This window comes from Perognathus longimembris, chromosome 25 (genome assembly GCF_023159225.1).
Source record: "Perognathus longimembris pacificus isolate PPM17 chromosome 25, ASM2315922v1, whole genome shotgun sequence".
NCBI lineage: Eukaryota > Metazoa > Chordata > Mammalia > Rodentia > Heteromyidae > Perognathus > Perognathus longimembris.
This window is the reverse complement of record NC_063185.1, coordinates 13,957,170-13,972,676: the sequence shown is the minus strand read 5'-3', so window position 1 is coordinate 13,972,676 and position 15,507 is coordinate 13,957,170. Positions and strand designations below refer to the sequence as shown.

The window sequence follows — 15,507 nt, the reverse complement described above, 5'->3', positions numbered from 1 at the left end:
AGAGTAAACATTAGCCAATAGCCCAATGGTTATTCCTTCTTCCTTTCCAGAGCCCAGGCTATAAACAATGAGGCACTGTCTCTTAATTTTTAGGCCCCAAACCACACATATGCAGGAGAGCTGTGATGGGATTGATTGTATTCTGTTAACTGAGAAAGTTAGCCTGGTGGAGAGTGGGTGGCGCCACAGAGATCGGGGCTGCCGATGCCCGTGGTCCCTACCTTGGGGCACCAGCTGCACGAAGAGGAGGACACTGCCGCCCAGGAAGAGGGCCGTGGCCATGGAATAGCGCCGGGGCACATGTTGCAGTAGCAGCCAGGCCAACACATATGCTGGGACTTCCACTGCCGCCGAAAGGAAGCAGTTCACATAGACGTCCCCATGCAAGTTAGGAGTATCAAGGGAAAGTCCAAAGTAACCCACGGATATGGTCAGCCTGCAACAGAGCACAGAAGAAAGCTGGAGAAGCAGCCTCCACCTCGCCCAACCTGTGCAATTCTCTCAGAAGATTTCGAACTCCTCTTTCAGCAGAGACTGGGAGAGCAGCAAGAGAGCTAACCTTGTGCATTATTGATAGAATGAAGTGGGACAGTGGGAATCCTTTACTGGATTTCAGAGCATTCTGTGAAGGAAATGTCCCAGCAACAGGGCTTACAAAATTCAGATTGATTTACTCACGAAAAAAAATTGGAACCTTTCACATTTAAAAATCTTCAACTGAGGGGCCGGGAATGTGGCTTAGTGGTAGAGTGCTTGCCTAGCATGCACAAAGCCCTGGGTTTGATTCCTCAGTACTACATACACAGAAAAAGTCAGAAGTGGAGCTGTGGCTCAAGTAGTAGAGTGCTAGCCTTGAGCAAAAAAAGCTCAGGGACTGTGCCCAAGGCCCTGAGTTTAAGCCTCAGGACTAGAAAAAAAAACCCAAAAACCCACAAACTTAAAACTTAGCCGGGCACAGGTGGCTCATGCCTGTAATCCTAGCTACTCAGGAGGCTGGAATCTGAGATTGAGGTTCAAAGCCAGCCCAGGTAGGAAAGTCTGTGATATTCTAATCTCCAGCTAACTGTCCCCTACCCCAAAGGCATGAAGTGGGTTGTAGCTCAAGTGGCAGAGTGCTAGCCTTGAGCAAAAAAGGTCAGAGACAGTCTCCAGGCCCTGAGCTCAAGCCCTACAATAGCACTCACACATGCCCTTAAGCTGAAGTATGTCTAGAAGCCCCCTCCTTTCCTATGAGCCTCTCAAACCCAGCAAATGCAGGAGCTAGGGATGAAGTAAGTCAGAAGACATGGATGGCATTATAGAAACACAGGGATAAGGCAAGTATTAGACAAATACCTGGAGAAAGACACCTCTCCCCCTCCCCAACAGACTTGGGTGACTAGCCAAAAAAAGCTAGTCTGAGGAAGCCCCACTATGTTTGTGACAACAAGAGGAAGCCCAAAATGGTGGGACAACATTGTTGCTCATCTGCATGCCCTCCAAGGTGCCTGGCCTGGATCCTGTTCTCAGTTAAGTGTTCTCTGATAATGACCCACACTGTTCAGAAACAATACTGTTTTGGATGCATCTGTAGGTGGAGGACACAGCTGGTACAGTGTCTATAAGTTCTTGGGAAATCTAAAGCAGATAGGTGAGTCTCTGTGGGAGTAGGGAATTCACTGGAGGCTGGCAAGTCTCAGGTGCAGGTTACTTGCTGATCCTGACTGAGGTAAAGCCTGGGAGTAGTGCGTTACCCTGAGAGATCCTAAGCATTTCCTGGGAAATGAGTGACTCATCGTACCCGACAATGGCTGACTGCCCCAAAGTTGGTTGATTCTAGTAGCCAGGATTCAGAAATGAAGTCTTTGATCCGCACTCATCTTTTTTTTTTTTTTTTTTGTGCCAGTCATGAGGTTTTCTGGTGGTGAATTAGAGATGAGTCTCACACACTTTCCTGCCCAGGCTGGCTTTGAACTGTGATTCCCCAAATCTCAGGCTCCTGAATAGCTAGTCATCTTATCATAACCCACTCAGCAGGCTTGAGTAGCCTGTTATAATCCCAAGGGTCTGGACAAAGCTATTCAGACACTCAGATGTGTTATTTATCCTTGGTAACTCACAATCCCTTCCTGGTACTTGTAAGATGCCTCCTTAGAAGGAAACTGGAGAGGACATCTAAGGCTATGGCTTTGGCTTCAGGACAGTCCATGAGCATCCCAGAAGGGACATGTCCTGCCTTCCACATTCCCAGGAAGCTCTTAGCAGAACTTTTTACCTAAAAGGAAAAGTGCCTCTCCTTGGATCCTTCCTAAAAATCCCTCCTGTCACAGCCACTACCTGTGACTAGGCAGGAAGGGATGGGGCCTGGAACAACTAAACAAGGACCCAAAGTGAGCAATGATTCACCTCGGGACCTGGTAAGCTCCCAAAGCTCTCTATTGCCCCAAAGAGCCTTGGCGGTAGTTTTCCTTTTCCTTCTGAGATTCCATCACCTTGAGAATTGTGATATACCCACTTCTTCCAGCCAGCACAAGACACATCCCTTGCACTTTGCGATGACACAGGCTTTGATTTGTGGCCTGAGGGATGTCTACCACCTCAGGCAGGTCTCACTTACGCACCACAGAATTATGGTCATGATGGTAATGATTCGGATGTTCCGGGTTCGGAGCAGGTCCAGAAAGCGATGGGATTGCTGCTTCTTGGAACTTAGGTCTTGTAACTGCAGGACCACATAATGAAGGGCAGAGAATGGGGAGAAGGTCAGAGACTGAAGAGTACTAAGTCCCATACTTGAAATCGGACATCTTAGCTATTTCCGGGAGCTTTTTCTGGTTCTTCCTTGGAAAAAGAACAGGAAGTATAGTGACTAGATAGGGCAGCTGAAGGCTCCCACAGGCCTTGTTCAATTACAAACAAGAACATATGCAAATGAGGAGAAGAGAGAGGTGATTAGTCCCTCAAAAGACACAGCAAAGACAGAAGGTCCTGGCTGACCTCCCTGGGGGCACCACCCCAGCCACCACCACCACATTCCAGAAACTTCAGGGCACTCTTCCCCTAGGCTGGCTCCCTGCCTTCTGGGTCAGAGAGAAAAACTAGCCGTGCAGTTTATTGATCTGACATTTAAAAAGAACGAAATGTTTTGAGTTCTCATACCATGGAGTTACTGGTCTACTTCCAGGGGAGGAACAAAAAAAATTCAAATTGAAAAACAGGAAAATTGACCTGAGCTTCACCCAGAGTTACTTCCTATGAAATTAGGCACAGTCAAGGCCATTAATAAACTGCACGTCTAAACACACTGAGGTTGCTTTCTTAAGCAAACCCAGCTTTGGAGCTTGGTGGGTTTTTGGGTTTTTTTTAATCTCCAAGTTTAGCAGTTCAACTGAAGGTCAACTTCAGACTTAAAGGATCCCTTGAAGTAGCCATATTTCTCCAGAGATGCCAATGGGGTTTCGGGGTTTGCCCAAACTGACCCCTCACTTAAAAAGCCACTAAGGCCACCTCATTTAAAACCCTCTCGGCCACATTCCTGTCCTGACCCCCATGTGTTAGAGCCCTTTCCAGAACATGCTGAGTGGGAGCTGTTGCTGGACTACCACTTAAGGGAGACGCCAGCAGGGCTGCCAGTGGCCATTGGCCTCTTGGTTGCCTATAGCAACTGGTTTTCCTCTCTCAAGCCCTGAGTTTGCATCCCAAGCCCTCAATGTCTTTAGCACTTATGACAGCTTGTGGCTGTTCCCACAGTCTATCCCTTGTCTTCCTGTCAGACTAAAGACCGATTTATTCCAGAGCTATCGCCTCCAGCATTTACAGCTTCCAATGTCTTCTTTATAGTTGAGCCTGAGGAAGACTACCTGTGGCAGACAAGGGAGGGGGAGTAACAGGAAGAAGCAGGAAACAGGTGCCAGCAGAGCCAAGAAATTACTCAAGAGAGTGAGAACAGGGTTTGCAGGGAAGGGTGGGGAAGAGAGAAGCAGTGAACATCAGAAAAGATCTGGCTCCAAATGATATGCAACAACTAGCCACTGGAGGGGTAAAGATAGAGTGGACAGCCCCCCCCCTCGGTGCAAGTCTGGAAGTCGAACTCAGTACCTGATGCTTTGGCTTACTGGCCAGGGTTCTACCAACTGAGCCAGGCCTCTAATCCCAAGACTAAACACTTCCAACTGTAAATCTACCTGTGCTTTCTATGTTATTTACTGAAGTCCCAGAAACACTGATTTTTTCAAAATGTTGGCATTGCAAAAAAGCCTATGTCTCATAAGGGGCATTTCATGTTAAGGGCAATGATGAATATGTGTGACTGCTTGGGCAGTAAGTAAATAAAGCATGAACATCTACTATGAGAAAGGGGTATTCCTATTGCTCAGCTATTGGGTTTTAACAGGTCTGCCCTGGGAAGAGCCGGGGCTTGGGCAGGACAGGGGCTGGGCTCCTGTGGGCGGGGCAGGGGAGCAGCTGAGCTCAAGTCCTGGTCACTGTGGCCTCTCAACCATTGCAGGTGGTGCTTACCTCACTGGGGTCAAAGATGGTGGAGGGTGCAACGATTCCATTGAGTTTTGCAGCCTTGCGGATGATCACTTCTGCCTCCTTATATCGCCCCTGGGAGATGAGCCATCGGGGAGACTCAGGGATAAACCTGGAGGTAACAAGTACAATTCCTATGAGGCTTCTCCTCAATGGCCGAAGTGAGAGATAAGGTTTCAGATACAGAGCTAAGTTTGTGGAATGTCTTTTCTTTTCTTCTTTTTTTGGGGGGGAGGGGAAGGTGGTGGTTGTGGGGCTCAAACTCAGAGCTTTTTTGTGCTCAAGGCTAGCACTTTACCCCTTGAGCCACCACACCACTTCCTTGTGGAATGTCTGATGTTCACAAGCCAGAAACGGAGAGATTGTCTACATCCAGCAATAACTTGGGGTGTGAGCTCTGGACTTCACTGACTGTACAGTGTATGAAACTCAGAGGCCCCTGTACTCTCGAGGGGATCCCCACATAGGCTGGCCACCTCTGTTTCAAAGGGGTGGTGCTGCCCTCTGCAGGGCTTTAAGGAAATGGCTACGTGTGCTCCTGACCCTGCCCTGTCCTGTCCTACAGAAGCTTCTCTCTGATCTTATGATTTGTATTTTCTCTATACATGATTTGTCAAATAGACCTGTCAGCCTCCCAATGTAAAACAGCATGACTGCCAGGTGTCAGGGGCACATGCCTTGGAATCCTAGCTACTCAGGAGGCTGAGATCTGAGGACTGAAGTTCAAGGCCAGCCTGAGCAGAAAAGTCCATGAAATGCTTATCTCCAATGAACCACCGAAAACTGAAGTGGAGCTGTAGCTTAAGTGGTAGAGTGCTAGCCTTGAGTGGAAACACAACAAAACACCTCAAGGATAGCACCCAGGCCCTGAGCTCAAGCCCCAGAATCAGCACTCCCCCCATATAAGGGGGGGATTATCATGGCACTTGGCACTTGAAATCTTGGTCACTTCTGTGCCCCGAAATGTTCTTTGTACTCTAAGGGATGATTCCCACCTCAGCTCTTCTGCCATGTCCCTTAAGTATGGGATGACCTCTTTGCCTGTGCAACTCTTAGAGGTGCACACGTGGCTTGCCTTTCTTGGTGCAGCCCCCTTGAAGACTCACTTCTTTTTTATTTTTTCTCTTGCCAATCTTGGAGCTTGAACTCAGGACATGGGCACTGTCCCTGAGCTTCTTCTTGCTCAAGGCTAGCACTCTACTGCTTGAACCACAGCACCCTTCTGGCTTTTTCTGTGTATGTGGTGCTGAGGAATCAAACCCAGAGCTTCATGCATGCTAGGCAAGCACTCTACCACTACGCCACGTTGCCAGCCAAGCCTCTGACTTTTGGACCACCTCTTCTTGCTCAATGCCCGCGGCATGAGGTCTCAAGAGCACACACTTGGAACCAGGGCCCTTCTGACTTGTCCTGGGGTGTGAGAACTCTCCAGAGGTCATGTTGGACCCCAATTTTCTCACAGCTACTTCTGTTCCTTGCACTTAGATCAATGCAGCAGAGCGCTGACAACAAGGCTGTTGACATGCTGGAGAATGTATTCAAGACATTCTGAAACAATTTATAAATCATCTACAGTTACTGTCTCTGGGAGCCCAAACAAGGATCTGAAGGCAGTCGTGCTGCCCTCTAGTGGAAGCCTGGGTAGCTACCCTGTGAGGAGAGGGCACTAGGGGTAGGGCTACACTTACCACCAGAGCACAGCACACAGGGCCCCTGGCCCAGTCAGCGCCAGCAGCAGCATCCTCCAGTCTCGGATGAAGTAAGCAAACAGTGGCAGCACCATGTAGCCAAATGCATAAAATATGCACACCCCTAATGTGGCAAATAAAATGCGAACTGACTTGCCAAGAATTTCTGTTCCTGTTCAAAACAAAGGAGGAGTCAGTAGTTAGCACCGTAGTTCATGTTATTTCCTTGTCTTCCATGGTGTAATTTCGCAACACAGAGACAAGGAAGCAGCCAGAATTACCTCTACATTCCCCAGCCTTAGGGTGAAATTGGATCTGAACCCAGCCTGCTCTGACCATTTCCTGGGGTGCCTTGCTGAGGCCTCTTGGCAACATTCCTCTCATGAAAATGTCATCGCTTTCTTGGCTACATGCTAAAGATGCCATATAAAGTGTTTACTCTCCTCACGAGGAAGAATTCATTACAGGCAAAGTCATTCCTAAGGCCACACATGCTAAGTACTATCCTCTGAGGAAAAAAAAAAAAATTTTATTAGGGCTGGGGATATGGCCTAGTGGCAAGAGTGCTTGCCTTGTATTCATGAGGCCCTGGGTTCAATTCCCCAGCACTACATATACAGAAAACGGCCAGAAGTGGCGCTGTGGCTCAAGTGGCAGAGTGCTAGCCTTGAGCAAAAAGAAGCCAGGGACAGTGCTCAGGCCGAGTCCAAGCCCCTGGACTGGCTTAAAAAAATTTTTTTATTAAATGTAAAAAGAAAAAAAATAATCCTTTTAACAATACAACTCAAGAATCTCCAAAGATTTTATTAGTTCTAGGTCAGACTCCTAACAGTGAGACTGACAACTTTTCTGGGAGAATATGCTGACATTTCTGAACCAAAGCCTGCATGGCAGACACTGAACCAGAACCTGAACTAGTTTGTTCTTGTTGGTAGACATCAATGACCATAACCCTTGACAGAGATGGCAGTTCTTTTCCCTGAACAGCCTGCCCGTTGTGGCTTTACACCTCACACCACCTAGCCACTTCAACTCCTCTAGTACAAATTGTTTTTAAATGGATGCGTTTTAGTCAAGTGGCATCAAGTACTAATCAGACCAAGGTGCTACACCTTGGAGTCCAGAAAAATAACTGGAAATCAGAAGTTAGGCTATTGTGTCACTTTGGACCCAAAGTTAGTCGCTTGTCTGGCTCAATCTCCTGGCTGACAAATTAGGTTCACTAGGAATCTCTGGTGAGTGTTGCTAGAGACCACATCCCCCTGCAGGGGGCATGGCAGCTGTCTGCAGAAAGGCAGGTGGTGGGAAGACGGTGAAACACAGGATGAAGTACTCAATTCCAACCTGAAGGCCATACCCAGGACAAATGCTGCCACATAGTTGGAGATCTGGCCCATGCCTACAAGGACAAACAGCACGGTATACATCTCGAAGTTCGTTGAGAAGATCTGCAGGAAGCTGAAGCCTGTCTGCATGCCCATGGTCACAAATAGCACGTTCTTCCGACCAAACCTGGGGAGGGAAAGGAGAGTCACAGAGAACCTGCTAGGAAAGGCAGCAGGAATGGGCTTCACCAAGATGGGCTTTCCCAGACCCATGCAGGAAGCAGCTGTGGACAGTGTTGCCAGGGTACCTGGCTCCAGTCTAGTCTCACTTCCAGCCCCCGTGCCCTCTCCTCTATGCCAAGTCCTTGGGATGAACGTACAGCCGGGCACCGGGGTTACTCTATGGGTAGTAGCACATAATTGTGCTAATGACTACAAGGGAATAGAACTATGCTCACATCCATACATTCACAGCCATTATAAAAAACTTTGGAGGTGATAGAAACAATTCATGATAAATGGAGACGGATAAGAAAAGAGAAAGAAGCATTTCTTTGTCTATGTGAACAGTAACCAATAAAAGATGATAGGAAGAAACTCTTAGGTAGGTATCCAAATACTGGATGAAAAGTGATAAACCTAGAATGTCACTATTTTAGTCCCTCATGAACTCACAGAAGCATTGTCTATGAGTGACTGCCAACATCATCCTGGGGACATGGCTTGTGTTCTTTAAACTTGCCAAAGGGGAAACTAATCCTGAGCCTGAGTCTTTGGATACAGCTACCTCTCTGCAAGAAATGCAGGGAACAGAGGAATAGGTTGAAGTGAGCCAGGAACGAATAACCTGCAAAATCCAGATAGGGAAATTCTACAGGTGGAACAGCTCAGTTAAAGTAGAATAAAAGACACATCGAATTTTTTGGATGGGCAAGACTAAATTTTTGCCAAAGGATGCACATTTGCATGATAAAAGTTAAAAAAAAGGGGGCTGGGAATGTGGCTTAGCAGTAGAGTGCTTGCCTAGCATGCATGAAGCCCTGGGTCAGATTCCTCAGCACCACATAAACAGAAATAGCCAGAAGTGTGGCACTGTGGCTCAAGAGATAGAGTACTAGCCTTGAGCTCAGGGGCAGTGCACAGGCCCTGACTTCAAGCCCCAGGACTGGCAAAAAAAAAAAAAAAGCATGAAGTTGACTCAATAAAACAATGTGTATACTTATGTAGACTACACAGCAACAAAGATAGTAATCATACATATGATTCCACTATAATAGTTCCACTATAATAGTTGTGATATGATATTAGCTGGGTAAAACACAAAGTATATTCTTTTGTAAAATGGAAAAAAAAGTCCTAGATATTTAAGATATTATTTATTTATTTTGCTGGTCCTGGGGCTTGAACTCAGGGCCTGGGTGTTATCCCTGAGCCTCTTTGTGCTCGAGGCTAGTTCTCTACCATTTGAGCCACAGCCTCCAGAGTTGCTAGGATTATGGGTATAAACCACTGGCATCCAGCTTTACTTAAGATATTTAAAAAGCATTTCTTTACATTTTAAAAGGGAGGTTTGAGAGACAAAGACATTATAGAGCATAATAAGCCACTTTACATATTAAAATAGGCAATGAAGTAATTTTTGTATACATAAACACTCAAGTATACTGATGACAGTCTTATGAATGGAACAATTAAGAGCAGTTAATATAGTTGAAAAAAACAGGTCAAAAAAAGTGAAATGTATACATGAAGATTATTATGCTTGCCTGGTAATTGTGTGCAACCAGCTTTCTAAGTCAGTCAGTGACCTGAAATAATCATGACAGACAATTCTAAGATATTCTCTCTCTCTCTCTCTCTCTCGCCAGTTCTGAGGCTTGAACTCAGTGCCTGAGCACTGTCCTGGATTGTTTTTGCTCAAAGCTAGCACTGTACCACTTGAGCCACAGCTCCACTCCCAGCTTTTTCTTTTATGTGGTGCTGAGGAATTGAACCCAGGGCTGCATGCATGCTAGGCAAGCACTCTACTGCAAAGCTACATTCCCAGCCCCTTCTTTTGCAGTACTAAGGATAAAACCAGGGCTTCACGCATGCTAGTCAAGCCCCATATTACTGAGCTATACCCCAAGTCCAACAACCTAAACCTCTTGGTAAGATTAACTATGAGCTTCAATGGGTCATCCAAGGAATTGAGATCTGGTAAAATTTCATCTTTCCCAAATGCAGATGTGCAAAATTACATCTCTTAATTTACTAAGGAAATTTCAACATTTTTGTGTATAGTGCTTACACACAATGCACTTTGGTGGAGTCTCTGAAAGTCTTTATAGAAGTTACATCGCCAGTATTAGAAAATTATGTGAAGATGAAACAGGTAGAATAGTGAATTATAAAAAAGCAATGTTGATCATTTAAAACACTTGGAGGAGCTGGTTGCTGGTGGTTCACATCTGGAATTCTCACTACAGGAGGCTGAGAGCAGAAGGATTGTGGTTCAAGGCCACCATGGGCAGAAAAGTTCATGGGATCTTATCTCTAAAATAACCAGGGGAAAAACAAACAACGAATAGGGCTGTCCAGGCACTGGTGGCTCAAGCCTATACGCCTAGCTTATTCAGGAGGCTGAGACCTGAGGATTGTAATGTTGGAAGCCAGCTGGGCTTCCAACTCTAATTTTCATTTAAACACTAAAAAGCCAAAAGTAGAGCTGTGGTTCAAGTATAGAGTACTAGCCTTGAGCCAAAAAGCTCAGAGACAGTGTGTAGGCCCTAAGTTCAGGCCCTAGTACGGGCACACACAAAAAATCAGGGCTGGAGTTGTGGCTGAAGTAATAGACAGACTGCCTAACAAGAATGAGGCCCTGAGTTCAAACCCTAATGTTGTAAAAACAAATAAAATAAAAAAAATAGTTGGAGGAACTGGAGCTGTAGCTCGGTGGTAGGGTATATATACTTAACATTTACAAGTCCCTGGGTTTAATTCCTTGCACCAATATAATACAATAGCATAGTTGGGGGAAAAAAACCAACTAAATCTGACATATGAAAATATGCACTACAGGGATAGATTATAGGCAATAGAAGGGAGGTGCCCCCATAAGAACTGGCTGGCCTTCCTAATCATTAACTATAGTTAGAAGTCCTGCATTCGATAGTTTTCATTTTTCTATCAAGACCTAGAGAACATGTTCTCCTTGGAGAAAACGTCCACACTGAGTCTGCACAGCAGTTCTCCCACTCCACCCACTGAGACTCTCACCTCCACGCTCCTCTGGAAACTCCTTCACAGATAAGCCCCAAACAATGCTTTCCCAGGGTTCTAACCAGCATGGTACACAAATGAAAATGCATGAATCCCTTCCCTACAATTGGGCTTTCTACTTTAACCTTTATTCCACCAGGGATCTCAGTTTGGGGGTATCAACTTTCAGGATTTTTCTCTTAAGATTTGTGATTTTTCAGGATGTTAGATTGCAGGGATTATGGAGTTCAGGACTGTCTTTTAGGATTATGATCAACACCAATGTGGAAGTAATTAGTCAGCTTAGCATGGTTACTAATTGTGGAGGGAAGAGGTGAGGCACATGGGTGGGGCTGTGTGTGTGTGTGTGTGTGTGTGTGCAATTGGGGCTTGAACTCAGGCCCTCATGCTCTCACTAGGATTTTCCCCCCATTCAAGTCTGTTGCTCTATCACTAAAGTCACACCACCACTTCTGGCTGTTTTGCTGATTATTTGGAGACAAGAGTCTCATAGACTTTTCTGCCCCGACCATCCATCCGGAGATATTAGTCTCTTCTGTAACTAGGATTATAGGCATGAGTCATCAGCCCTGGTGGATGGGGCATCTTGATAGGCAATAAACTTATATTGCTTGACTTCCTGGAATAAGTCACTAGGTCACACATCAATTCTATGTGTTTTTCTGTTTATGTGCTCACTTTAAAATTAAGGGAAAAAAAAGGCTGCTTTGTTTGATTTTGTTTCAGAGAGAGTGCCACAAACAGGAGGAACAAGTCAATCTGGTGGGAGGTGGCAGCTTCAGCTTTGAGTCTGGTCAGAGCTGGCTGACACACCACGGCACTCAGTGAATGCCTACCTGGCATCTATTAAACTAGCAACTGGGTAACACTTGAAAAAAAAAAGATGCTATCTTTGTCCTCAAGGGACTTATTGCTTGGTGATATAGTTACCAATCACACTTTAATCAAACAACCATGCTACTGCATACCCAATTACATAGTGAGATAAATGCACCAAAAGAACCAAGTTCCAGGCCCACAAAGACAATAAAGAAACCCATCCAGGACGAGTAAAGTTGAGTACTGGGCAGCCAGATCTCCCTGACAATCAAACACTGATCAGGCCCAAAGGAAAAATACCTTCTAATGATAGGGAATTTAGCCAGACATGTTGGCAGATCAATCCAGTAATATTCAGGAGGCTAAGATTTTTTTTTTTGACAGTCCTGGTGCTTGAACTCAGGGCCCTAGCACTGTCCCTGGCTACTTTTTACTCAAGGCTAGCACTCTACCCTTGAGTCATAGCACCACTTCTGGCCTTTTCTGTATATGTGGTGCTGAGGAATTGAACCAAGGGCTTCATGTATACAAGGCAAGCACTCTACCACTAGGCCATATTTCCAGCCTCCTCCCCCACACCGTCAGACTCTTATCTCCCTCCAATTAATCACTCAAAAACCAGCAGTGGCACTGTGGCACAAGTGGTAGAGTGCTGCCCTTGAGCATAAAGAGGCTCAGGGACAGCGCCCAGGCCCCAAGTTCAAGCCCTACAACCACTACCACCAATAATAAAAAGCAAATCCACTCATCATGTTTCTGCTCCAAAAAAACTCTCAGTAGCTCCTTACTGCTCTGTGGCTCAAGCCCAAACTCTACCTAGATTGCTAAGTCCAATTTCCTTTCTACTTACACTTCTGCCTGCTTCACAGCCCTGGTCTCTAAACCACTTTGGGCACCTCTACTATGGTGGACACCTTTCTCTGTTCCTAAGCCTCTTGTCTAGGCTTTAGTATATGCTGTCCTTCCAGCCCATAGGGCTCTTGCCTCTCCCTACCCTTTTAGCTAATTTCTACTCATCTTTCAGCAATAAGCTCACACTTCACTTTGTAGGGAAACCTGACCCAGTTAGACATTCCCACAAGCACCCTGACCTCAGTATCACTTCCTTAATCAGTGGATAAGTCCCTTCTAGCTTACAGAAGGCAAGACTGAGGAGAGCTGGAGTCTCAAGCAGTAGTTCACACACACAAAAACAAACTAGACTAACTGGGTCTGAGCCCTAATTCTGCCAGTGGTCACTGTGTGACGTCTATAGTCCATTTTCCCACTTCTAAAATGGAACTAGTAATAATCCTACTTCACCTCACTGAGGCTATAATTCTTTGATTCTTATACTAGTATGTAACACCATATACATTTGTCAAATTAGTATAAGTAAATAATATAAGGACTTATTATGAGATGAAAGACCTGGAGAATGGAAGGCCTTTCTCTGTCATGGGCAGCTGCCTCAGCTAGAACTTGTATTGTCTTAGCAGAAGGCACGGTTTATTGAACACTTTAATGCTATAGTGAGGTTAGGACTTTTCTAGTGGGTGTGCACATGTTGCTACTGGGGCTTGAACTCAGGGCCTGGCATTGTCCCTGGGCTTCTTTTGCTTAAGGCTAGCACTCTACCACTTGAGCCACTGCATCACTTCAAACACCTTGGTTCTCAGATCTTAGCCTTCTGAGTGGCTAGGATTATAGGCATGAGTCACTGGTGCCTGGGTGGATTTTTCTATTTTTTAACCACTAGCTGACACCCTGGGAAAAGTCAATCTAATGAGATATGGACATATCTAAATCTTTGTGAGGAAAGATGCGACAATAATTCATTGATGTAACTATGCCAAGAATATCACCTTGAGTTTGTTGCTGCAAAATGCAACCTTGTTCCTAAGGTAGGAATGACATTCTCATCCTGAACTTCAATATGAGTCTCCAACTGGCCAGGAGGACGCCTCCCTACTAGTTTTTCTCTGGGCCACTGTGGCCCATTTGCTGAAGGCCCCCATCCTTTCAGACTAAGGCTCCAAGGGAGAAGACAGGATAGAATGGACACAAGAACATATACAACCTCTCGCATTTTAGGTTTTACATATTATCTCATAACCTTCTGGATTTTTCCCAAGTCATAAATGTGCTTAGGTTAAAAATGTTCAAAATTAGGGCTGGGGATATGGCCTAGTGGCAAGAGTGCTTGCCTCGTACACATGAAGCCCTGGGTTCAATTCCCCAGCACCACATATATAGAAAACGGCCAGAAGTGGTGCTGTGTCTCAAGTGGCAGAGGGCTAACCTTGAGCAAAAAGAAGCCAGGGACAGTGCTCAGGCCCTGAGTCCAAGCCTTACAACTGACCAAAAAAAAAAAAAGTTCAAAATTAGACAAACACCATGCCTATGAGATAGGGCCCCTCATCTCACTAGTGGCTAGTGAGATTCATCCATTTGCGCTTATGATGTCTGTGTTTCCCACACTTGAAGGTGGGCGAGTGCTACATTCACCAGAGGAAGGCAAATGGGCCTGTGCAGAAATGAATTGCGGTGTATTACCTGGTCACTGGGTCATGGATACACTTGGCTTGAATAGTTCAGGTTTCTCTACTCAGCAAGAATTAGGGAATAGGGTGAGGGGTTGTTGGCTCACTTTACTTGATATGGAGTCCATACTAGACACAGCTTCTTCCTCCTCAAAAAATGCAAGGCCCTGGGGCTGAGAGAATATCACCAATTGAAGTCAAAGTCAGGCGTATATGTTCCTTGCTCAGTGCTGAGGTGCCCTTCTAGCTGCAGGAGAAAAAGACATCTTACCTGTCTGAGAGCTGCCCCGAAATGAAGGAGCCTACTAACACACCCACAAAAAATAAGGAGATGGTGAGCGGAGCTTTCCAGTCATCCTCACACACCAGGTTCCACTGTAAGAGAAGCAAAGGGATGGATCACTCATTTGTTGTTGGGTGTTTTTTGATTTTTTTTTAAATAAAATGTTTTTGGTTTTAGGTCTTTTTAGAAAAAGAAATGGGAATACCACTGCTTTGGGTATATGAAGCCATGGTTCGCCTGAGTGGCAAAGCAGATAGCAAGTGTGGTCTCTTCCCTCCCCACGCTGCTTTTCATAGCTTGGGCATCACTGTCCTGCTTTCATTTTGAGGATGGGAGTAAAGTGGGGAGCAAGCAGCATTCTGCTCAGAGACTGCCCTCCTGTGAGCAAGGCCTCCTATGCTCACTCGTAAGCCTCTGAACAGGGGCTGGGGATATGACCTAATGGTAGAGTGCTCGCCTCATATACATGAAACCCTGGGTTTGATTCCTCAGCACCACATATAGAGAAAACAGCCAGAAGTGGTGCTGTGGCTCAAGTGGCAGAGTGCTAGCCTTGAGCAAAAAGAAGCCAGGGACAGTGCTCAGACCCTGAGTCCAAGCCCCAGGACTGGCAAAAAAAGAAAGAAAGAAAGAAAGAACAAAGAAAGAAAGACAGAAAGAAAGAGAGAAAGAAGGAAAGCAAGCAAGCAAGCAAGCAAGAGGACTCGGGACAGAGCCCAGAGCAATGGACCAGGCAGGTACCCTCTCTTAGTGGAGCAAGTGGGGAGAGTCGAAAGGTCAGAGTAAGAGACTAAAGTCAGAGGGCCCAGCATGTACCATCTACACCTGTACCTTCAGCTGTGCTGCGGCTGCAATCTGGGAAAATGACTCTTTGGTGCTTTTTGTGACATTCAGAGCTGTAATCTTTGATACTAGACACCAACAATCCAAGGTAAATTAAAAAGTCAAAATAAATTTCAACCTGGACGCCAGTGGCTCACACTTGTAGTCCTAGCTACTCAGAAGGTTGAGATCTGAGGTTGGCAATTCGAAGCCAGACTGAGCAGGAAAATCCATGACACTCTCTCTTTTTTTTTCTTTTTTTCTTTTTGCCAGTC

General features: G+C 45.7%; 1 protein-coding gene across 2 annotated transcripts in view; it reads right to left on the bottom strand.

Moving 5' to 3' along the window:
- LOC125341923 (solute carrier family 22 member 5) overlaps positions 1–15,507 on the bottom strand; it is a 28,025-nt gene that overhangs the window by 4,636 nt on the left and 7,882 nt on the right. The window contains exons 3-8 of one of the 2 annotated variants that reach the window (XM_048334052.1): positions 14,399–14,502; positions 7,558–7,712; positions 6,201–6,372; positions 4,498–4,624; positions 2,601–2,701; positions 222–436 (exon numbers count right to left, since the gene is read on the bottom strand). In XM_048334052.1, the coding sequence (XP_048190009.1) occupies positions 222–436; positions 2,601–2,701; positions 4,498–4,624; positions 6,201–6,372; positions 7,558–7,712; positions 14,399–14,502 (874 nt within the window). Of the gene's footprint in view, positions 1–221; positions 437–2,600; positions 2,702–4,497; positions 4,625–6,200; positions 6,373–7,557; positions 7,713–13,449; positions 13,594–14,398; positions 14,503–15,507 lie in introns of those variants that run through there. The other variant, XM_048334053.1, reaches the window with a different exon arrangement.